The following is a 24458-nucleotide window of genomic DNA, read 5'->3' as shown; positions in this document are numbered from 1 at the left end:
CATTAAGCTTTTCTTACCCTACGCGAGCCACGTCCTTGGCATTAAGTATTCTACAGACCGTTTTAACACATGATACTTCATTCGTGAACGTGCCGTAGTTTAGTTAATCTCTTACTAATGAAGAAGTGCAGTTTCTAAAATTAAGTGCTTTGATTTCTCTTTTCCTAGCGGAATCTCTGCACATCCTTGGTCATTTCCTTAGGAAAGAAATTGCTCTGATAAGAATTCTGGGTCATATTTATTCTCTTTAAGATTCTTGACATGAAATATCTCTTAATCAAGCTTTTAATTTGTCATAATATGCCAGCATCTTGATTTTGGACCACTAAAATGGATTTTAGGCTTCTGAACTCCAGATCTATCGAAATTTCTTTATTAAGCCAAGTTGTGGTAATTTATTATAGTGGTCATAAGAAATAAAACATCGCCCAATAACTTTTCCTTTTTAGTATCATGCTTTTGGGTTCTAGAACATCCTTTATTTTTCTTCCTTCATAGTTTGTTTCTTGGCTGAGATTCCTTATCTGCTTAATCATTAAGTCCATCGTTTCCTTCTTGGGACATACTAATATTTATGAGAGCGGCTTTGAAGTCTCTACTTTCTAAGTCAGGTACAGTCAGCCCTCTGTATCTTCAGGTTGCACATTCATAGACTCAACCAACTACTTGATAGGAAATATTCAGGGACAAAAATTACATAAAGTTCCCCAAAAGCAAAAGTTGAATTTGCCACACACCAGCAGCTATTTTCATAGTATTTGTATGTATTTCATAGTATTTGCATAGTGCTTGTATTAGGTGTCGTAGGTAATCTAGAGATGATTTAAACGTGATGGGAAGAAGTAGGTTGTGTGCAGGTGCTACCATGTTATACAGGGTGCTTGAACACCAGTGGATCTGAGGGATCCTGAACCCACCTTCCTTGGACATTAAGGGGTGACTGTACCTGGACTATGGTGGGTCAGCTTCTTTTGAGTACCTCTTTTCTGTCTTGACTACAGGTCACATTTTTTGTGTAACATTTTTAATCTAGTAGTTTTAAATTGTGTGTTATACATTGTTGTTGACAGGTGGTAGAGATTTTGAGTTGTGTTGACTGAATGTTAACTTTCATTCTAATAGGTAGCTTGATTATTGGCTGATCAGCTTGAACTTCTGTGGGTGTGATTTATCCCTTGTTGGGGTCAGTCTGTGGAAAGCCTCAGTTGGTCTCCCAAGCCTCTCTAAGTCAGTGGAACTCAACCTCTATATTAATAGTGTCAGTCACTGTAAAACAGAATACCACAAACTTTGTGACTTCAAATGACATACATTTACACCTCCCACAGTTTCTGTAGGTCAGAAGTCCAGGCTCGCCTTAGCTGGTGAGGGTCAGGGTCTCACAGGCTGGAGTCGAGGTGCCAGCCAGGACCGAACTCTCACCTGAGACTCGGGGTCCTCCTCTGAGATCACACAAGCTGTGGGTAGAGTTCGAATCTTTGCGGTCTTGTTTCCTCTCTGGTGGAAGCCGGGGGTCACACTCAGCAAGCAGAGGCTGCCCCGAGGCCCTCCCCACAGGGCCCTCTCCCGACGGGGCAGCTGGTGATGTCTTCAGAGCCAGCCAGGGCCTCTCAGTCTGCAGCGGTGGCCTCCTGCGTGAAGTGACTCATCAGGGGAGTGACCGTCCCACCAGAGTCACAGGAGCCACTCACGCTCAGGAGCAGGGAGCGTACAGGTCAGTGGGGGTCGTGCTTACCACACCCCAGGCTCTGCTGAGTCTGGTCAGAGATTGGCTTTAGGCTTAGTTAGGATGGGTCTAGGGCAGCCCTAACTCTCAAGCAGTGTTTCTTAAACCTTTTTCATTGTTGTCTTCCCTAAGAAGCCTTTTTAGACATTTTTCCTCCTAACCATTCCCTCAACTGAATTTTAACATCATAAATATGCTGTGTATCTATTTATGTACCAGGTACTTCGGAGGGTCATAAACTGTTGTACTGTAATCTCTAAGGCTGTCTGCCTCCCCACCCTGGGGACAATTGGAGATGGCACGATCTCGGGCATGTTCTTATCCCTGAGCTGGGGTCTCCTCCCACCCCCACCCCCGCTCAGCTGGATCAACAGCTCTTAACTAGTTAGTGAGACCTCTGCGTTTTCTCCATCTAATTTCCGCCAGTATTCCTTGTGCTTTATCACCTGTACGTCTTTGATCCCACGACAGCACGTCCAGCACCCCTGTGTAGGCTCCCTGCAAGCGTGGAGTAGGCATCAGGGACCGCACCCAGACCCCTCGTGTCCTCTTCTGACAGCCTGTTGCAGGGGCTTCGGCCACTGTGCCCTGCTTTCTGCCTCCTCAGCGGGGCAGGACGCTGTTCTCTGTGGGGATACAGCTGCTGTGCTGCCGTCTGAAGGAAGCTGTCCCGGGCCTGGGGGGCCAGAGCAGCCATAGGTTTGCGTTCTGAGCATCTCAGGCTTGTTCTGCCTGTTGTCCGATGCCACCCCCTTCCCTGCTTTATGGCTGTGCGTGGCAAGAGAGCTAGTTCAGAAGCTGTCACTTCATCATGGCTTGGAGCAGAAATTGAGCTGATTCCACATATTATTATCTTAAATAATAAAAGCTCAATTTCCTCCAAGGCACCCATTGTTATAAGGCAACTGAAAGTTTCAATTACTTTTTATTTTGAGGTAGTTTAATTTGTTGTGCTTCCTTATATTGTTAGATAATTTATATGATTAATATATTAACTTAGAACAAAATGAGAAAGTGAAAGTTAGTCACTCAGTTGTGTCCGACTCTGTAGCCCACCAGGCTCCTCTGTTCAAGGGATTTTCCAGGCAAGAGTGGGTTGCTGTTTCCTTCTCCAGGGTATTGTCCCAACATAGGGATCAAATTGTAGCTAAAGTATTGACAGTGTCTGATAATGCTGTCTTAATTCTTGTTTTAAGAGAACCTTCTCTTACATGAAAATCTTTGCTGTGGGTGGTTTTTTTTTTTTAGAAAACTCAGAAAAATAAGATGTTTCCTGGCAAAAGGAAGAAACCAAGAAGTTACGCCACAGACTCAGGTAATAGAACAGTGTTTTATATGTAGTCAATCACTTAGAAAGTTCTTTTTTAAAAATATATTTTTTAATTTGATAAAGTAGTACATTTAAGTATATAAAATTTCCACTTTAAAAAGTTAAAAAATATGTGACTTTGGAGTAGCTGAGTTTTCTAGCAATCTATCATGAAAATTTTCAATATACAACAAAGGATAAAGAATTGAACAATATATATTCATATACCTACTAACTAGATTTTACCATCAGAATTTATTTCTACTTGCTCTAGCACCTATTCATTAATCTATTTTAATTTTTCATCATGTTATACACTCTTCAGGCATCAAACTATGTACTTTTAGAAGCCTTTTTTCATTCAGCGTAACTCTGAGATTCATGCATATTATTCTGCATCTTTTTTATTGGCACAAAGTTTATTGAAAAATGGGAGGAAGATAAAGCATTTTCTCTCTTCAGGTTTTCAAAAGATAAGTTTTATGTTTTTATTATAAAAATGTTTATTTTAGAAAGTTTCAAAGGTATAGAAAAGATGATAACATCACCTGCAATTCCATCACCCCAAAGTAACTGCCATGTTTTTTGGTCTATACTCTTCAGTCCTTTTACTGAGCTTTTCCTCGCCATAAGTGGGCTCACATCCTTGTCATTCGGTATTCTACATACTATTTTAATGAATATGTAATATTTCATTCACAAATGTACATAGTTAATCTCTTATATCAGCTGTCTGAATCAATACACGCAGTAACCTTCATGTGTCCTAGAAGTGATCCGTCGGGTAGATGAAAACTAACAAAACGCAGTTAACAGAGATCTGCATCACCAGTAGCATTCAGTAGCAGCCGGCACAGCAGGGTAACTAAGGGACGGCTGTGCTTTTGCTGCTTCAGAAGTGGGCCAACCAAGGAGGCGGCCACTAGAGGACGCCCTACCGACAGGGCCTGTCTGCTCCCCTGTGTTTCTTCAAAACCTCTGTACTATTTTTAGCAATTTGGTGGAATGCTTTTGTTGTAGGCTTTCAGATCCCTGGACCTAGAGCTAAATTGCTGATAATCAGTATATTAAATTAACCTATCCTGATGTTCTAGATACTTCCGACTGTGCACCTATTTGGTGTTTAAAAGAAAAGAAAGCCAGTGACATCACGGAATTAGATGTGTTTTTGTCTGCATTCGAGAACTTTCTTCTAGAGTATGAGTGAGTCTTATGTTGCCATTTATGTCCCTAATAAATTTCCCTTGAAATAGCACAGCTTGATATGTAGAACTTTAATTATCATTTTTACGTACTTTTAAATTTCTATTATACTTTTTTCTGTAAGCCTCTGATTTAGTAGTATGTTTTTGTATGTCCATGTATGTGACTTTTTAATGTGTATTTATTAATCGTCTGTCTTAAATAGTTATAGTCCAGTTTCATGGACTGGTAATACCTATTTTTAAAATACTGAGGCTTCCTTTATGGCCTAGCAGATAATCTGTGGGGAAGCTCTTAATTATTGGATCTGTGTAGAATCAGTATTACTCAGTTTTTCCTGGTATTTCTATCAATTTATGCTATCTCTATAGAGCTTATTTTACTAGGATATTATGTTTAAAATTGCTCTTTTAGATTGAACATTTTATCCTTATGAAGTGACTCTTTTCATTCCTAAAAAATGCTTTTTTTTTTGGTTTTAAAATCTTTTATCTCATATGTCACTAGATTTCTTTAGTATTTGCCAGATTTTACGTTCTTTTAACTTTTACTTCCTACTTTTGTCTCACATTAAGCTGTTAATTACAAAATCCTTTTTAAGTCCAGTGTCCATCTTTGAATTTCACTTTAGTCCATTATACTTAATTATCCATATCTTTAGAATAATGTATTTATCCTTTTTTAAATTTATGACTCCCCACCAGTAAGATTAGAACTTTAGCAAGCTGTGATATCTTGGTCTTCTCTCCCTTCCCCCACCCCAAAGCACATCATGTTTATAATACCTGGACACTGTTTAATTCTGGGAAAAGGACGATCAGAGTTGATATGAAATGGCTTCTGTTATCTGTTTCACCTCAGGATCTAGACTTTGAACTTGCCAGAACCAGTTAACTGCAGCTTCTTAATGGTTCCTGGAGTCCTCCTCATAAGGCTTTTGGGGTTACATGTGGTTGTTGGTTTCCCTGTGGAGGAATGAGGTCTGCGGTTTCTTATTCCATCGTCTTCTGATGTCACTAGAAATACTTTTTAACATCTTTTTTTTTTTTTTAGGTTTAAAAAAAAATTGTATTCAGAAGTGCAGGCCATCTCTCCTGCTTAGCGTTTGAAGAATTAGGCCATGGGCCTAGTCCCCTTCTCTTGGGTGACTTTCCCTCATGTATTTGCCCCAAGAAAAAAATGGCTATATGACAACTTCTCATTCACACAAGAGGTTTATTTTCAATTCAGGCTTTAAATACTAGTGTTGTTCTGTGACGAGGCCGAGCAGGGGTTAGCTCCACCCTGGCAGGGTGTGGGTCACCATGGGTCTGTGCCCAGCTGCAAGGAAGGGAGACTGGGCTCTTCTGTCCCTGATGACAGGGACCCAAACCAGTTTCTTTGTTTGGGTCAGCTTTTGCAGAGCTGAAGAGCTGGCTTCTGGCTGCTTATGCATCGGTTAGTCCAAATGTGTGGCCCAGTCCCGTCCCCAGTTGTGGCAGGGAGGGAGGAAAGGGCTGAAGTCTGCTGGCCACTGGATCAGGTGGCAGGGAAGCCTGGGCTTGTCTGGGACCATCACTTTCCACATGGTTTAGTGTCTCCTGTGGCCCGTGTCGGGAAAAGCTGGCCACACTTGTGAGGACTTAGGAGGGAGAGTTCCAGTTCTTTTTCTTTTCTTGAGATGCTTCCAGTACTTTTTAAATCTGAGAAGGGGGTGCAAGCTGACCATGCCATCTTAGATATTCAGAATGGCACATACTAAACTGTGTGTGTACCTGGGAATGCTAAACAAATGAAACACACCTTTCCAAACCCTTCAGAGAATACCTAAGTTTGACTTTTTCTTAATTCTGCTACAGACAAAAAATAGACTCTCGCGTTTGTAAGGCAGCCATCAACAAATTTCATTCTAATTTGAAAGAAGAACTCATCAAAATGGTAAGTTCAGTGACATAAATTGATTGGTCTAGTTTTTTTATTTTTATTTTTTTAACTAACCCTGAGCAGCTCACTGTTGTCTTGGAAAAGCTTGCATTTGCTGCCAGTGTGGTGAAGAGCCCCTTAGAAACTGGATATGATATGTTGTAAACTGATGAACACTTGACTTTGGAAAATGCATGCAAATATTTGTTTTCTGTTTTGTGTAGCTTCAGGAAGTCCAGATGTTGAAGACTCTGAAAAGGAAGAATGCTAAGGTAAGTCACGTACGTGATTAAAGACACAGTCCTGCAGAATGTGCACAGTCATGGCAAGGAAAGACCCGACTCCGGGTTTTGGGACCTACAGTTTGTGTAAGGCCTTTTATCTTTTTAGTCAGGCTTTTGTTTGGTCGATCTGGTGACTGTTCAGGTGAGTACTGATCAAGTCAGTAATGTTGTTGAGACTCAGGCTAAGGAATTGGGGTCCCAGTTGGCCTGAAAACAGCTCTCAAGCCCCAAATGACCACTTACATGGTTGAGTACTATGTGATATGTTTATCACTACTGTGTATGTCCGACGTCTTTCAGACTAAAGAACTGTGTCGTGTCTCAGAAAGGGCGGGCTAGGAAGAATACTGGGTCAGGGTCAGGAGATCTCCTTTCTTGTCATGGTGCTGCCGCCTCGATGTCCTGCTGCCACTTGGTCTGCAAGGAAACACGAGGCCCTTCCAGCCCCCCTGTTTACAGTTGGACCAAAACACATCCCTTGTTCTAGCTGTAAAGTTGCATGAACCCATGTGTGGAAGCACAGCCCCCTCTACGTTTATAACAGAAATGGGCTTGAAATGGATAGTTTTCCTTGGGTGAAAAACAACAGCCTTTGTTGTTTTTCAGTTTTAATCTCTTGGTCATTCCTGCATCTCTCATAAGCAAGCAGGACTAGCCTGAATGTCCAGCAGTGGAATATGAGGTCGTCGCTGAAAGTGCTAGTTGAGATGATGCAGTGAATTCTGCTGAAATGTTCTCTGTAAAATACGAATTGTGTCATGGCACTCCCGTGCTTCAGTATTTTCCTAGTGTACCTAGAGGGCATCAGAATGCCTTACTTGATAGCTCACAGGGTGGTGAAATACGGCTCTCCTCTTCAGGGCTGTCCGCAAGAGGATCCCCCTGGACTTCTCCAGTTCCCTGTTCTTTCCCTTCGTAGCACACGTCACAAGCTGTAGTTACACCATTTGTATGTCATGTCTGTCTTCCCTGTGTGACCAGAGTTGCTAAGAACAGGGTTTGCACCGTTTCCCACTGTGCTTCCAGTACCTGGCACAGTGTACAAGGCGGTGCTCAAATATTTACAAAACCAACGTAACAAATTTTTGTTTACTAGATGATCTCCGATATTGAAAAGAAAAGGCGGCATTTGATTGAAGTCCAGGATGAATTGCTTCAGTAAGTAATATCGAAATCCTCTTTGAGAACTTACAACAAGGATTTGATCGCGGTGTTTCATGTGAGGCTTTGCTGTAAAACTTACTGCCATGTTGCATTTAAACACCAGGTCTTCTCTGAGCTTGGAAGCTCAGTCAAGGGAGGTTATACTGCTGAGCTGAGAAGCTTTTAGCAAATCAGCCCTGATGTATCCACCGCTAGATCCCTCAGTTCCTACCTGAGAGGCATTCTGATTGGACACTTAATGCATAGACGCGAGGTTTAAGTGCAGGCCCTACCACTTCTCGGCTGGGCAGCCTTGGGCAGGCTGCTTATCCTCTCAGTGCCTCAGTTCCCTCATTTGCAATGAGCATAACAGTGACTGTACCTCACAGGGTGCTGTGAGACCCAAGTGAGTCAATGCACAGAAAGTGCCACACAGTGACTGGCGTAGCATACAGTGTCGTATGAGGCATCACCAGTTTTCATGAGTGTCGTTGAGACGTATCGCTTGGTATGACACACCTGGGTCCAGGTGTCAGGCCAGAAGAATTTCCAGGTCTGTCTCCACGTGTTCTCAGGAAGACTGAAGCGCAAGCCGTCCGCTGTGTTTCTGGTGGTCTTCCTTACAGACAGGATGGCCGGGTGAGCCGGAGGGCTGGCAGCAAAGCAGCAGCAGAATAAGCAGTGTCAGGTATGCTCTCTGCCCTTCAGGAGCCTTAAAATAGTGTAGAAAGTGGGCTTAGAAGACAACCTGAGTGAGTACTAAGTTTGAAAGATGAGACCTGCCCCAGAAGTCTAGAAGAGGGAGAAACAGGTTGCCTAGGCCTTTGGTTTCCAGATCCAGCCTCTGGACAGGTGCTGCTGGCCAGCGCTGCAGCCTTCATGGGCCCAGGCCAAAGTCAGAAAAGTAATCATGACGGGATGTTTTTTCGGGTGTTAGCTGTGTGTCGCTGGGAGCCGTCCTAAGTGCTTTATGATACCAACTCATTAATCATCACCATAACCCTGGGAGGCACGTGGTTTGGCCACGAGACAGCTAAGTAAGACTTGGATTTGTCTCACAGAGCTTTCAATCCTTTTTCTAGACAGAATTGTAGAAGTTGAGAGGTATAGTATTTTGAAAAGGCATAGAAACAAAATGTGTATCGTTTTACATGTGGAAAACCCAAGGCACAGGGCAGTAACGTTCCGACAGCCCCCCACCCGGGAATAGGGGAGCCGGGACCCAGTGTCTGCCCACTGGCTCCCAACCCAGCGCTCCTGCCCACAACCCAGCTGCCTCCTGACCCAGTGCTCCTGCCCACGACCCTGCTGGCTCCTGACCCAGCGCTCCTGCCCACGACCCTGCTGGCTCAGGGGCTTTCCCAGAATGTGGCAGTGGTTCAACACACAGAACTGTTACGGGGACTTCTATAAAATGATATTAGAGCAGGTTTTAAATATATCTTTGTGAGAATGAAAGATGGTAGCCGTTCCCCATTCTTTTATAAATTGGTCCACAAAATCCAAGTTATCCTTTTTACTTTATATGTTTAGAGACTCATGAGCCACTGAGACAGAAAGCACGTTGCCCAAGGTTGCACATCGCATCCAGGCACTGAGATAGTTTCTCCACTGCCTTTATTAGATTTGGGCAAAATTTCAGTAAGACAGAGGGGCAGAGGAAAGGCTTTTTGTCCATGCTTTTACTGCTAAACTACAATGTTGGTCTACATCCGTCTGGGGCGCTGAAATCTTGATACCCAAGTATATGCTTTAATTCAGTAGTTCCTAAGACTCTAAAAATGACTTAATGAACTTTAAGGTACATAAGGCATATTTTTCTGTGGACTTCACTGCTAAGTACTTTTTAGGCATCATATTTCAGAGTTTTTGCTATATTTAAATTGATTTCAGAATCATTCACATTGATAATTTCAAAGCTAATGATATCTTAAACCACCTAGTTCCCCTCCCCTGTTTGTTTGCTTCACTCAGAATCCTTACACACTCCACCTCATACACCTTAGGCTGAAGTTCCACTTTGTCATTTCTTTTTGGGAAAAAATACCTTTCTGTTTTAGGGTAGAACCAGAGCTGAAACAACTACAAATAAAGTATGAGGAACTTCAGGAGAGAAAAGCTTCCCTTAGGAAGGCAGCATATTTCCTGTCTAATCTCAAACAGCTTCATCAAGATTACTCAAAAGTTCAAGAGGAAGAACCACATGTAAAGGAAACAGTAAGTTCAGTTTTTAATTTTCACTCTGCTTCAGAAGACACAGGGCAGCCTGTTAGAGAGCCAGAGCTTGGAGGGGAGAGCAATGGAGATGCCAGGTCTACCCAAAAAGCATCCCTATAAACTGGTGAAAATTTGTTCACACCACTTCTTTAGATAATTAAGGCCAGAGAAGTAAAGGAAAATCCAGAAACACTGATTTTACTAAGGTATTTAAGCTTCAGAGAACTGAATTTCTTGAAGGGAAGTGTATCTTCTGGACAAAACTCAACTGTCGTCAACCTAACACTAAGACCACTAAAACCTATACAAGTTTTAAAGACCGACCTCTTGTTCTTTGTTCAGCCTGTATTTTTACTATCTTTTGTATCTGAAAAAGTAGCCATTATCCCATATAAATGGTAGGTATGATTTTAGAAGTTGAAAAATGTTTTAAGAGGGCATGCAGGAGGGAAAAGGGTGGTTGGCATAGATTCTTTTCTGTGATCTTACAAGACACTGAATATAGGTGGCCCTGTCCTTGTTGTTTATCTGTTTCATATATAGTAGTGTGTCTGTGTTATGCTTTCAGAGTGTAGATACTAGGGTATATGCCTTACCTCTTTTCTTAAACTAAGAATCCAGTACCTAATGTTAGTTCTCCCTCCCCTGAGAGCAGGTGCCCCCCGGTACAATAGGTTGAACACATTAGGCTCTCAAATATTTGTTAAACTGAATTTCCTATTGGTAGGTGATATAGACAAAATTATTTGGGTTGTAGTCACTCTGATAGCTTTGTGCTTAATTTCATTTCTAAGAAAAGCACCTTGAAAACAAGGAACAAAACATTGTAAGGATGATACAGCTGTCAGGATTTCAGTCACTCGCCCTTAGATACAAATTGTACCATGATATTTGGCGTTAATTTCAAACTCATGAGTTGAGTTTTGTTTCCTGTTTTTATGCTGGGTTTGTATTTAATTTTGTCTTTAATCATTAAGGACATTTGGATTGGCAACTGAGAACCACATCGTTCATTTTCTCAAAACATAATTTTTCTAGATGAGTTTTATGGGCCTGGTGTTCTCATTACGTCAGTTCTTACAGTGAACCTGCTGACCCCACAGAGCTCTAGCTAACTTGCCCAGACCACGTCTTGACCTGTCCAGGGAGATTTCGGTTTAAATAATTCAGATGCCATTGTTCTTTGAGCCAGCTGGTCTTCTGGATGAGTAGCTCAAGCTTTGCAGAACAGTTCCCTTGCAACCTGTTTATCGGTTGTTCTGAGGTGATGGATTAAAACCAATTTCATAAAAGTGAGTGAACAGTGTTTCATGGAAAACACTGTTATCACTGGGATTTAGTCATAACATTGAACTACATAAAATGGATAGGATTTTTAAAGGGTTATGTAAGTTTTTTTATTCATCTAAATATTTTTCTTCAACAGTATGATTCATCCAGCCTTCCAGCTTTGCTGTTCAAAGCAAGACCCCTTGTAAGAGCCGAAAATCATCTGCAAAATATCAACTATCAATTAGAGAATCTCCTTGACCAGAAATGAGAGCAGTCTACTAAGGTGTGCACATTTAGGATTAGTCTCATGATACAGTTTTAGAAGGTAACAGGCGGTATACATTTTAGCACAAAGAAGAATGGGAAGAAAACCTGAACTTTATTACTATTAATTTGAATTGAATATTTTTTATTGTTATAACATTCTCAGGTCTAAAAGCAGGAAACTGTCTTACTGTTCAGACTGTATGTATGACTTTGAGCTTGTCACCAGAATTTAATATTGCTTTGTCATTAAAATTAAATGGCTAGGTATAGTAATTTTAGAGGCCATAATTAACTTTCGTAGTTAACACCAAGTACTAAGTTTTAAAATGTTTTACAACGTTGACACCTTATCAGCCCTTAAACATACAGATGCTTTACCCTAAAAATAAATATCCAAAATTAAGCTGATGTGAACATAGTTAATCATATAAGGAGAATTCTACTGAATTTTAATAAGCACACTGGAGCTAATTTTCAATAAAACTGGTTTATTTCAGTACATAAGATTTGGAAGTAAAGTGATAAATAAAACAACTGATATAACAGGCTTATTTAATAAGTTACTATAATGGTACTGAATTTGCCTTCATGTAGATTACAGCCTAGTTATGTCAGTGTCCATAATTAGCTACTCTTGCAATACTTCTATTAGTAGTTCATCAGGAATTTCATCCATCCCATTATAAGCGAGAAGACTGTTCTCTGCAGCTTCTGCTAATTCAGCATCTTCTGTGGCCTCCAAAATGTAGGTATCATCAATGCCATTATCCCAGTCGGCATCGGAAAACGCCCCTTTTGACGACACAGAAGATGATGGTTCATGAGGACTCTTGGTTTCAGTGTTTGCTGTCGAATCTGTTGTAAACTCCTCTTCCTGTAGTTCCAAAGAGGAGGGAGAGCAGAGTAGGGAGAAAATACCGATTATTCAAACAGAATGTGTAATAATTACACCATACAGTTGATCTATACTGAAATAAGGTATTCAGTTCAACAGATACTAGACGGTACTGTCTCCAGTGCAGCCGTCATGGGCTCATCGTTGCTGCCTTTGTGGGACACTCACAACACTCCACACTGGAAATGCCTGGTGCTCCTGCGGCCCGTTCTTTCCAGTGTACGCAGAGGGGCCCCACAAAGGCAGACTGGCGCTCTTTAAAGTGGACAGTCCGTAGCCTCGCGGAAGGCAAGCTGGTGTCTGCCAGCGCAGCAGACCGACTTCTCTAATTTCTTGATACTTTTAAAGTTACCATGGGTTGAAAAAGTTTTGAGATAACTGTCAAAGCATGACTGGATTTTGAGTATTAAACAGTATTGTATTAACATGGAATTTCCTGAATAATTTCACTACAGATGTATAAGAATGTTCTTATTCTCCAGCTCCATGCTTGAGTATTAAGAGATGAAGGGTTTTGATGTCTGCTCTTACTCTAAAGAGACCTGTTATGGACTGAACATTTGCCACCCCCTTCCCCAGATTCATTGGCTTGATCCTAACGCCCAGGATGCTGGTGTATTAGGTGGGGTCTGCAGGAGGCAGGTGCTGAGATCAGAGGGGATGGCACTCGCGCTCTGTGGCCCCTTCTACCAGGGACAACACAGTGGCCCAGGGAGCTGACATGAGTCCACAGCACCTTGATCTGGGACTGTCCAGCCTCCAGAACTGTGAGAAATTTGTTAAGTCACTCAGTCTGAGGTACTCTATTACAGCAGCCTGAAATGCCGAGGACAAGATTCATCAAAAATAATGTGTCACGTGTCCAGCAGCAGGAGGAAGCAAGTGTGGCCCAGTGTTTAAGAACGAATCTAGACAAAAGGCGCACAGGAGGTTCCTTGTTCTTCAGCATTTCTGCAGGTTAAAACTCTTTCATTGCAATAGAAAAACAGGCAAATATCAGTAACACTGGAGTTTAGCTTAAAATACTAAAAGCGTTAACTGTTAAAAACTGATAGGTTTATTGTACTGTTTAAGTAAAAAGCTAAAATAAGTTAAATCCAAGCAGTGGTAATACTGTACACCAAAGGTACTTACAATTTGGTGTTTTCAAGGTATTACTGGATTAGCAGGAAAAAAAAAACATTTAGAAATCTCTAAAACCACAGCCATTTATCAAAATAACACTTCAAATAAACAAGGATGAAATATTCTCAGAGACAAAGTTTGGTTCTTTGAAAACAGAGACTGGCAATCAGGTATTTTATATCCATCCAGCTCCTACAGATCAAGGAGGTTTCTACCATTTCAGTATAAATTTTTTCGGGAGAGACGTTTTTAGCGTTGAATATGTACCAGACAGTTACCTAGATTATAAACTTAAGCACTCATGCAGCTATAGCAGGTAACTTTGATTTTAACCATAACACTATAAACAAAAGGCTGATAGATGTGGGGGGAAAAGTATAGAAGAGTACTTAATACAAAGGTCTTGTAAAATATTAGACCTCATATTAAGCAGAGGGCAGTTACAGGCAATCCATAATAGAAACATAGAAATCTGAATATTAAACTGTAAATTAAAACACCTGAAATACCACTTTATGTCTACCAGCTTGGTACAGATTAAAAGGTAAAAATAAGAAATGGCAAGTGGAGAGTAACCTAATTTCCTATCATTTTCATGGAGAACAGTTTGGTAATACAGGCTTCCCTGGTGGCTCAGATGGTAAAGCGTCTGCCTACAATGTGGGAGACCCGGGTTCGATCCTGAGTTGGGAAGATCCTCTGAAGAAGGAAATGGCAACCCACTCCAGTACTCTTGCCTGGAAAATCCCATGGACAGAGGAGCCTGGTGGGCTACAGTCTGTGAGGTCGCAAAGAGTCAGACACGACTGAGCGGACTTCACTTTCACAGAAAATATGACACTCTAAGTAGGAAAAATCCCTCCCGGCATTGTAGACAGACGCTTTACCGTCTCAGCCACCAGGGAAGTCCATAATACAGTATATACTCACCAAAACATTTATCTGAGGGGTAAAATTATGAGTGAGAATGATTTTTCCTTTTGTGTTTTATGTATTTTGTAATGTTTTTCTACAATGAATGTGAATTACTTGGGTAAGATAAAAGTTTTTTTCAAAGGAAAATATTGGTTTGGCAATCTGGTAATATCTACCAAAGTTTAAAGTGTATATATATGTATCCTTTGACACAATTCTAGAAATCCTAGAACTATTCCAAGAAATTCTTTCTAGATATAAAGAAAATATATTTTTATATACTTTGTAAAGCAAAAAATGAGAAACTAAAACGTCTGAAACTGGTTAATAGCTAGCTACACAATTTCTTATGCAGCAGTGGGAAAAAATGAGGCTGATAGCAGATGTGTACTGAGGTGGCACAATCCCTGCAGCATGTTCCCAAGTGGGAACAAAGGACCAAACCGTGTTTAGACAATGCCTGGATACCATCAGCTCCTTGAACCACTGTACCAAGAACTAGTTAGAAACCAGAAGGAAACTACAAACTGCACTTACCTCTTTGAGAAGAAACAGAAGACACACTTCCGCAGGTAGTGGAAAGCCTGAATCAGAAAGACAGTAGGACTGTTTGATATAATATCTAATTTCTCCTTTTGGTAAATGTAAAAATTAGTAACTCACAGTCAGATTTGAAGTTTTCTGCTTTGCAGACAGGGTCATGACATTTTTGATACCAAACTTCATTTTTCAGGTCAACCAAAATCCTTTACATTTTAAACAAAAAGTAAAAATTAGTACTTTCCAGACAGGATAAAAGCAAAATTCAGTTACATGCCATTTACAAGAGAGATGCCTAAGACTTAAAGATGGAGAAAAGATAGAAAGTAAAAGGATGCAAACATATCTGGCACATGATGTTTGCCAAAAATATGAACTGTGGGGCAAAAATTACATACTGACCAAAGTTTCTCCCAAGAAGAAGAAATTCTCAACTTGTTCCCACCGATTAAGAGATCTTCAAAATATGTGAGCAAAGCTTACAGAACTTCAGGGGTAAACAAATATTTAACCATAATTTAAGATTTAAAAAATAAAACATTCTTTTGATAATTGACACCAAACCACCTCCCCAAAACTCAGGATATCAAAAATTTGAATGAGAATTTAAAACAATTTAAAAAACTGACTATGCTAGGTACAGTATGAATCATTAAATTTGTAAGTACTCACACATTCTCTGACCACAAAACAGATTATTTAGAAATAAGCAATAAAAAGAACTGAAACTCAAAACTTAAAAATTTAAAACATTTTTCTTAATAACCAAGTGACTCAAGGAAAATTCATGATGGAAATTAGAATATGCTTAGAACTGAATGAATTGAAATTACACATTGAAATATGTGAGGGGAATTCCCCGGCGGTACAGTGGTTAGGATTCCATACTTTCACTGCCAGGAGCCCAAGTTCAATCCCTGGTCGGGGAACAATGATCCCACAAGCCTCACAGTGGTGCCAAAAATAAATAATAAAATGTGAAACTGAGCTAAAGTGATCTGTAGAAATAAATTTAGAATCTTTAGCAGTAACACAAATAATTTAGAAAATGAACAACAAATCTTAAAAAGCAAAATAATAAAGAACAAAAATTTCTAAAAGTCAATGAGGACAAAATGACTAATAAAACTCAAGATTAATCAAAGGTATAAAGACATAAGTGGTATTAGAATTGAGATATAACTACAAATATAAAATATATTAAAAATATATATTACAAACTTTTTCTAGTAACGCTGAAAATTTTCATAGAATAGACACAGTACTAGATAAAAATATACCAAGCCAAGCAGTTACGGAAAACCCAAACAATCCTATAACCACTAGTATTTTTTTTTACGTAGTTTAAGATCTTCCCACATTGCATAGAAAAGAAACACAAAATGGCCAACTATGTGTTTGGGACATTTACCAAGGAGAGAAAAATGGGCTGGCAACTCAGTCTAAGGGCCCATAAACATTCCAATAATAGACTTCCTAATAAACAGACATATGCTACAGTTTCCAAACTATGCACCGAAGTGCCCCAGGGCGATGCAGGATATTTCTGTCTTTCAGGGGATAGGGTGACACCTGACATCTGTCAGGCACCTCGCAGCCGCTTGCTTGTAACTCACAGGCTCAGTATGGCGTCACCCTTCTCCATTCCTTTCAGTGATGTCCTGTCTTTGTAGAGCTGGGTGTTTGGTACTGGCGGTGGTGATAAAAAAGGTAGCATAAATGTAGAATGAGATGTGACGGTGAGGCTGGCAGTGTCCAGCCTGAGCCCAAAGTTTGAGTTTATGCATGCAGGGTTCAAAAGGACACACAGCCCATTAATAAGTGTACTTAAGAGTCAACAGGTCCAAACTTCCAAGTATAAGTCAAGTCAATGTGATGTAATATACACACAGCAACTACAGTTAATACTATATGGCATATTTGTAAACTGGTAAATCTTAAAGGTTCTCATCACAAGAAAACAAAAATGTAACTATGCATGGTGATGGATGTTAACCAGACTTACTGCTGAGATCATTTTGCAGTTGTACATAGATATCAAATGTTTTACACCTGAAGCTAGCTAGTATAATGTTAAATGTCAGTTATATCTCAACTTAAAAATGAAATAAGAATACTTTGTTTCAATTGATGAATATTTTTTTTTCAAAGTACTACTGAATTATCAGGGCAAATATTAAGTTGCTTGAAACTGATTAATAAGTATAGGTATTTCTTTTGTCCTTGGAGCAATGTGAAAAAGTTAAGATACTAAGGGCACCATGAACTGAGACAGTCTGGGAACCACTGGGCCAGTGGCAGTTTGCCCAGCTGAGCGTCCTTGTCTATAAAGAATGCTCTTAGCAGGAGGTCTCTGATTGCTGTATATGGTAAACAAGCCTAGAGTCTGTGAGTTTATAAGGCAGGGTTCCCTGCACGTGTCACACATGCTATGCAACCATGAAGATAAGACAGATGGCCCTTAACCTCAGGGTTCCCTGCTGTGCGGTGGCTGCTAGTGCCTGCCTCGGCTCGCAGCTGGAGTTAGAGAAGGCGTCCGGTGGATCAAGGACGTGGGGAGCCGCGCCTGGTGTCCCAGGCCTGACTCTGCTTCCTTATGCCTTTAAAACTACGAGTAAAGCTTACCACTGGGTAAGATCTCCGATTTGGATGAGGGAGGTCTGACAATCCAATCCTCAAATTTATCAATAATCAGGGAAATTCAGATGAAAACCACAATACCATTTAAACTCACCAGATTAGCAAAACAAATTTAAAAAACATAACGATAATAAAATTTTGATAAGAATATGGGGCAGGACAAAGTCTGAAAACACTGCTGGTGGGAATATTGAGTAGCATGACCATTTGGGAAAATAATTTATCTAATAAAATTTAAAACATGCATATTCTATGACACAGCAATTCTAGTTTCAGAAATACACTTTGAGAAACTTTGCATATGTGTACCAAGTGGTAGATACAGTATTTGTAGCTTCACTGTTTACAGCAGCAAGCCAAATGTCCCCAGCAGGACAGCAGATGAACTGGTCTACTTACATATACAGTAATGAAGACAAGCAACAGCTAAACCTCATGAGTATAATGTTGACCAAAAAGCAAGTCAAAGAACCAATTTACCATAAGATCAAAAAATGTAAAATGAAATATTATGTTGTTTGGAGATACAAGCAAATATGGAAAAAATCATAAAGTGGGAAAGATTACCACAAAATTCAGGACAACAGCTATTATCTCTAAAGAATCTGTACCTGGGCCCACAAGGTACTTCTGAGGTTAAAAGTGGTAGATATGGCAAGTATATGCACATATACACACACACACACACACACACGATGTATACACACACACGATGTATTTCACACTTAAAAGGAATACACTGGATAATAATACAACCTGTAATTCTTCAGAAAGAACATAGCAACCTGAGAATCTCAAAGTTAAATAATCATATGAAATGACTTTCTGGCAAACGTTCATGAACAGAGAAAAAGACTAGGAAGATACACCAAAATCACAACCATAGTTCTGGGACTACAAGTGGTCTATGCCTTTATGTTTTTCTGTTACAGATTTGTGCACTGAGTTTTTGAAATTTTTTTTTAAACTGAATTAATCTATGTATACATTATAGCACTGAATCATAATATCTAAGATGTTTTCCAGCTTTTTAACAAAAGTTTCATGATCGTTTTCTCAGACCTGGCCCATGTGCTATAAAAGCTTTATATATTGAAGTCTGAGCTTTGATAGTAGATACTGGCTGGTGGTGGTTTAGTTGCTAAGCTGTGTCTTAATTCTTGCAATCCCATGGACTGTAACCCACCAGGCTCCTCTGTCCATGGGATTTCCCAGGTAAGAATACTGGAGTGGGTTGCCATTTCCTCCAGATGTTAGATATTAAAACATAGAAATTCTGCTAACATCATCAGTGATAATGACTGGGTTTCTGTTTTATCCCTATTCTGACTATTTCCTTACATGATGTAAAATTCTACTTCTGTTCTTACTGCACCCTTTATTTCGTCTTATTTTGCCAGGGGCATTTAAGACAACTCCAAAAACAAGGCCTTGCATATACAGCAAGCATTCAATAAATACTGGTTCTCTTCTGGACTATTCTTTGTCTTGAACATGTTAACATAACCTTTAACTCTAATTCTTAAACCCTAACAGAGTAGTTTCCTTCTTGCCCAAATTTGCTCACATTTGATTTAGACTCCGTAGGTGTCTACGGTGGCTCATTTCTTTCTAGCCCCACTCAATTCTGCTGTAGTTTCCTCAAGATTTCACTATTTAAGGGGTTATTTTACCAAATAAAGTACAAATAAAGATGATATGTGCTGAGGCAAGGTAATAATTAAGATATGCAAAATTAAATATTAAAAAGCACAAGCCAAATAAAAGTTGTATGAGTTACAACTAAATCTATTATAACAAAATCATGTTTACATTTTCACCTTAAACTATAAACACTTAAAATATAATACTGGTTAAATACATAGAACTCATTAACAAGCAATATTTACTTACATGATATTATTACTCCTGTGGGCTCTTCCAATGTTTTCACACCAGCGGTATTTACAAATGTCATATACCAACAATTCTTCTGGGAAAAAGTAGTTCCACCGCCGAATTCCTGAACCACAAATAATGTTTCTAAAGGTACTATTACTCTATCATATAACAGTTAGTAAAGAATAAAGTTATCTTTACCTCCTTTAATGCCGTTTTTATTCACCAGTGAGAGAACAAATTGATCGACTTCAGGGTAAGGTGAGCACTGAAAACCTTCAGTGGTTTCTAGGGCAACAGAAAAATTAATTATTAATCAACAGCTAAAAGATGAGTTAAGTTTCTATCTAAGTTGTTCAGTACAACTGTGTTTTAGTTTTTTTGCTTCTCTGCAGTTTGTCTTTTAATCAGTGTGTATTCTCACAAGGAAGCAGGTAAAATGAAAACCTTTCAAATCAAATTGTAGCTAGTGTTCATAAAAAGCATTTAGAATCACCTCAGTTGCTTGCTTCACTCTGATGAAAACAGCCCCTTACACCTGGGAGCTGGCCTTGTAATTAATAATGTCACTGAGACCGCGGTGTGGCCACAAGCTGGCTGGGGACTCAGAGCTCAGCCCTGGTATTCTCCCATTAATCATAAACTGCTTCACAGAACTTCAGCGTCATATAAGGTCACCCTGTGGCCACGATAATTCAGGACAAGAATGAAGACCACTCTGTAATCATGTGTGAACAAAGACAAAACAACATTTTCCAAACCACAAAAAGGACCAAACGCCAGCCTATTTTGTCTCAGCAGCTGCTCCTTCTTTATCAACTGTGGCTTTAGTCTTCTTTCTAGATAAGATTTTAAAACTGTCACTGACAGCGCCCAACTCAAAAAACAAGCCCACTCTTCCTTGGAGACTCCTCAAAGCATCTAACTCAAGCCTGGATCCTTAAGAAGTCCTTTCTAATGCCCTTTTTCTGAGATGCCCGTTTCCTGTGGTGTGCAGTCTCCACCGAGGTAACCAGTGATAACCTCACTCACCACAGGCGCCTTCTCCAGCGTCCTGTAGCTGCAGAGCTCTAACGTCTCACATTTTCTTTCTGCAAACTCTCAGGAAGACTATTTAAGATCTTCTTTAAAGACAGATCTACTTTTCTTAAAGACCACTTTCACTTATAAAAATAGTACACATAATAGTATACATAATTAAATTTTGGAAAATATATTAAAGCAGAAATGAGAAATAAACTTCAAATCAATGTCTAGAAACAACTGTTAAACAGAGGAGACAGTAAACAGATAAGAAAATGTTATCCATATTTTTAAAATACACTTGTGATCGCACCTCATATAACGTTAGAGCCTTATCTCAACATCTTAAATGGGCATTTTCCATACTATATAGGCTGTATAAAATGGCTACAGAGTATTTTACAGTATGTAACCAATCCAGTTTTGTTTATTTAAATTTTCAGTCTCACTCTTAGAATGATAGCCTAAAGTGTGTGTATAAAAATATTTGCTGGAGAGTTTAAATTTATCTTAAAAAAAGACGTTTTCTTCAGTAAAGGAATGAAGAACATATAGATTTCATGAAAAACTATATGGCCACTGAAAGAATGCAGAGGCTGTTCATGTGCTGGAAATGCAGGAAAGCTCTACTGGGTTAAACAGGAAACTATTAACAGTGGTGACCCATCTTTGTGGGCAGAGGAGTGAAGAGATCTTTAAGATTTTTCATTTTAATATGTGCTTATTTTAGACAAACAACCTACATTATTTTCATACTTTTCCCCCAAAACACTATAAAATGAAAATTAGTAAGCTTTAAAAAACTTTTCTTTTACACTTTCCATTTTGGAGAGAAATGCAGTTGTTCTGAAAGAACAGTACATATACATAAGATTTTGAAGAAAAATCGATTTTGCATCCTTTAATTTTCACAGCAGATTGTTTTCTTAAACTTACCTGAAGTACTGGCACGACTGAAACACGGAATTCGCTGGTTACTTTGAGGCGTGTCACATGTCAGAATTCGTAAAGCATCTGAGAATCTGAAGGAGAAAATGTGTGCGATAGAAAGTAATATTAGAATCAGAGGGATCTGACTACTGAAGGAGCACAATTTCAGACAGTCTCATAATCAAATCCTCTGTTCAACAGCTAACTGTTCTCAGGTGTTTATCCCACACTTGCCTACAAAACCACCGATCCAACCCCTACAAAAAGACCAGTTTGGTGACCATTTATAGTATTTTAAACTGCAGAGTCAGTCAGAAGACCTGAGAAATGCTGAAGCCACAGAAGACTGAAATTTTTGTTAATTTTAAAAGTCTCGATAATAGGAAGAAAAAAAGAAAGGAACAAAAGCAAAGGGAAAATAGCTTAAAAATTAACTGAAAAACACGTTCACAACCATGAAGAATTCAGCCTTTCTTTCAGGAAGAACAAGACCTGGTACTTAGTCAGATACGCAATGACAGCAAATGTTACCTTGTTCAGTAGGGTAACCCTCTGCACTTCTGTAAAATACTGCAACTATGAGAGAAATGAGGTTTGAGAATCAGGAGACTGCCTATACTTCAGGCTGTTTTTAGATGCCAACTGTGTTGCTTTTCCCACACATGACAGAATGTGACCTTATTCTGCTGCCAACATGATTGTTGGGGAGCGACAATCATGTAAGTTTTAGGACCGTACTACTAGAATCTCAGAGGTGACAATGTTGACTGGCAACGTTACGTGCCATGGCACCAAGCGTGTGCCAGGCGCTGCTGTAAGCACACACACAGTCCTAACTTCCTTAATCCTCACAGCCCCATAAAGTAGATGTTAATATTATTTCCATTTTAAAGGTAAGGAAACTGAGATGGTAATGTAACTTCTAAAATTTGTTACAAAAACTCAAACAGTCCATAAATACATAGACAATGCATCTTCCCACCCTCCTGAGCTACCACTTTCAAATGGACACTTGGACACAACTTTCCCTGTGCAGTGTCTTAAGTATTTTTATTATAATTTACTTCTATGGGATTTCTCTTTAAAATTATATCTAAGAGCTGCAAAAAGGAGAAGGATCAGAACAAGTTACTTTAGCAAGGCAGTTTATTCTGATCTTTAACCACGAGTCTTAAATTAACAGAAATTGCCAGCCCAGAGTGAAGGGAAATGAAGGCCACATATTTCTATTGGAAGATGTCTTTCACACTTCTTAAAATGACCAAAACATGAGAATTTAAAAGTTCAGTAACAGACTTGACAATAAATTAGTGTGTCAGTATAATAGAAAATTCTAGAGAAATTATTGATAATTTATTGGTCAATTATTCATTTGACAAATATTTATGATATAATGTTGAGTAGACAAGACAGGTGACACAATCATAAATAATGATCCCAAGAAATACGTTTCAAGTGAAGGATCTATGTAAATTATATTTGTATGTGCATATATAAAAAAATTTTATCTTAACAGTAATTACATTTCCAAATGCAATAAGTAGTTTTTATTTTTTAATAGAATCATTTTAGAAAACCTGGAAAATATACCAAATATAAAAGGATATAAAGAGAAAAATAAGTAGTTAAAATAACTTTTACTATTATTTTCTAGTTAGTAGGCAAAAAAGAACAGTTAACCTAGAATTTTAAGAACTTTCTTTTACTCAAAATATAGAAACTTCATACAGTTCACATTTCAGAATTCACAGTGCCATTCATTGCTTAATAAATATCCTTGAAACACACAATCCTGCGCACCTGACGTTGCTGACCAAAGACGCCAGGAAGTACTGATTCTCTTTCGAAATATCCCTCGATTGTACAGGGAAAAATCTGTTATCTTCAGCAACTTCCAAAGCCACACGCTTTCCTATTTTTGATGATTTATAGAGTCGAAAGTTTCTATTCCTTGTGTAAACTCCTATATAATTAAAAAACAGTATGAGTACATGGTTTCAGTGGTGTATTTCTATAGTCAGCAAATATTAACTCTGTTCAGCATTATTGGAAAAAACGCATGGTTCTGGTTCCAAACAGCGACATGGATCCTGAATTCACCTTCTCCTATGGACACTCTACAACAATATACAAAACAATTTCAAGTGGACTAAATCTGCTGGGTGGAAGACCCCTTCTCAGGCAGCGAGCGGGAAATCACACTGAAGCTGCTAGGAAAGGCTGAGACACACTCTGGCCATAAACCCCACTCCAGACACAGCAGCTCCCAGCCTGCAGGGAACTCAAACCGGGAACTTCTCCCCAAGGAGCAAAGTACTGCCCGTTCAGGTACCTCAACTTTTAAGACCAGCGTCTGAGAGAGGAGCCCCACAAACACCTGGATCTGAAGACCCCCTGGCTCCCACCCACGAGAGCCGCGGTTGCTCAGCCACTAAGCTGTGTCTGACTCTGTGACCCCATGACCTCCAGCACACCAGACTTCTTGCCTCAAGAACCCCAAGAACATGATGAAAAGGCAAGAAACCCATGGGGCTGTGAAAACCTACTGGGGTTCCTGAGGAGCTCACAGGGGAGGCAGTGTGAGACTCACCTGCCTCGGAGTCAAGTTCAGAAGCAGCCCCTTGAAAAGCACCCATTCTTCATGTGAGAGGTTCATTTGCTAATTTTAAAGCACTGGCCTGAGGGGCAAGGTCTCATTGGTATCCCAAAGGACGGAGGCTGCTGGGCACCACCTTCCCTCCCGCCTTTTGCCTTGCTAAAGCTGGAGGGAGTCACCTTCCCTTCTTGGATCAGCGGTATCATCTTCACCCCTCTACCTTGCTCCAGAGTGCCAGTATCTCCCAAAGGGGAGCTTTTAGGATCAATGATCTCAAAACCGGGGCAGATGAACTTACCCAATCAAAGTAGCAAAAAAAAAAAACCTAGAAAAAAAACTATATATTGCTTAAGGGATTTATGGGACAGCATCAAGCAGACTAACATTCACATTACAGGAGTCCTAGAAAAAGAGAGGAACAGAAAACTTAGCTGAAGGAGTAATAGCCGAAAACTCCTAACCTGGGGCAGAAAACAGACATACAGATATGGGGAGTCCAGAGAGCTCTAAATGAGATCAAACCAAAGAGACCCACACCAAGACACATTATAAATACAATGTCACAAGTTAAAGCCAAGGAGAGAATCTTAACC

General features: G+C 39.6%; 2 protein-coding genes across 9 annotated transcripts in view; one reads left to right on the top strand and one right to left on the bottom strand.

Moving 5' to 3' along the window:
- The window catches only part of CENPU (centromere protein U), a 49750-nt gene extending 35345 nt beyond the window's left edge, over nucleotides 1–14405 (top strand). The window contains exons 7-13 of the mRNA XM_069573273.1: nucleotides 2975–3041; nucleotides 4130–4238; nucleotides 6077–6155; nucleotides 6365–6412; nucleotides 7521–7582; nucleotides 9628–9784; nucleotides 11211–14405. Of these exons, the coding sequence (XP_069429374.1) occupies nucleotides 2975–3041; nucleotides 4130–4238; nucleotides 6077–6155; nucleotides 6365–6412; nucleotides 7521–7582; nucleotides 9628–9784; nucleotides 11211–11324 (636 nt within the window). The 3' untranslated portion in view covers nucleotides 11325–14405. The remainder of the gene's footprint in view (nucleotides 1–2974; nucleotides 3042–4129; nucleotides 4239–6076; nucleotides 6156–6364; nucleotides 6413–7520; nucleotides 7583–9627; nucleotides 9785–11210) is intronic.
- PRIMPOL (primase and DNA directed polymerase) overlaps nucleotides 11795–24458 on the bottom strand; it is a 51081-nt gene continuing 38417 nt past the window's right edge. For 6 of the 8 annotated variants that reach the window (XM_069573261.1, XM_069573262.1, XM_069573263.1 and 3 more), the window contains 7 exons: nucleotides 23070–23232; nucleotides 21276–21361; nucleotides 19518–19604; nucleotides 19332–19440; nucleotides 14922–15004; nucleotides 14796–14842; nucleotides 11795–12197 (listed from right to left, as the gene is read on the bottom strand). In XM_069573261.1, coding sequence (XP_069429362.1) covers nucleotides 11952–12197; nucleotides 14796–14842; nucleotides 14922–15004; nucleotides 19332–19440; nucleotides 19518–19604; nucleotides 21276–21361; nucleotides 23070–23232 — 821 coding nt within the window. In that variant the 3' untranslated portion in view covers nucleotides 11795–11951. The remainder of the gene's footprint in view (nucleotides 12198–14795; nucleotides 14843–14921; nucleotides 15005–19331; nucleotides 19441–19517; nucleotides 19605–21275; nucleotides 21362–23069; nucleotides 23233–24458) is intronic. The other 2 variants (XM_069573265.1, XM_069573266.1) reach the window with 1 other exon arrangement.

The sequence above is a fragment of the Ovis canadensis genome, chromosome 26, assembly GCF_042477335.2.
Source record: "Ovis canadensis isolate MfBH-ARS-UI-01 breed Bighorn chromosome 26, ARS-UI_OviCan_v2, whole genome shotgun sequence".
NCBI classification, from domain to species: Eukaryota; Metazoa; Chordata; class Mammalia; order Artiodactyla; family Bovidae; genus Ovis; species Ovis canadensis.
The sequence above is the reverse complement of the archived record's forward strand: the minus strand, read 5'-3'. Positions and strand labels throughout refer to the sequence as shown.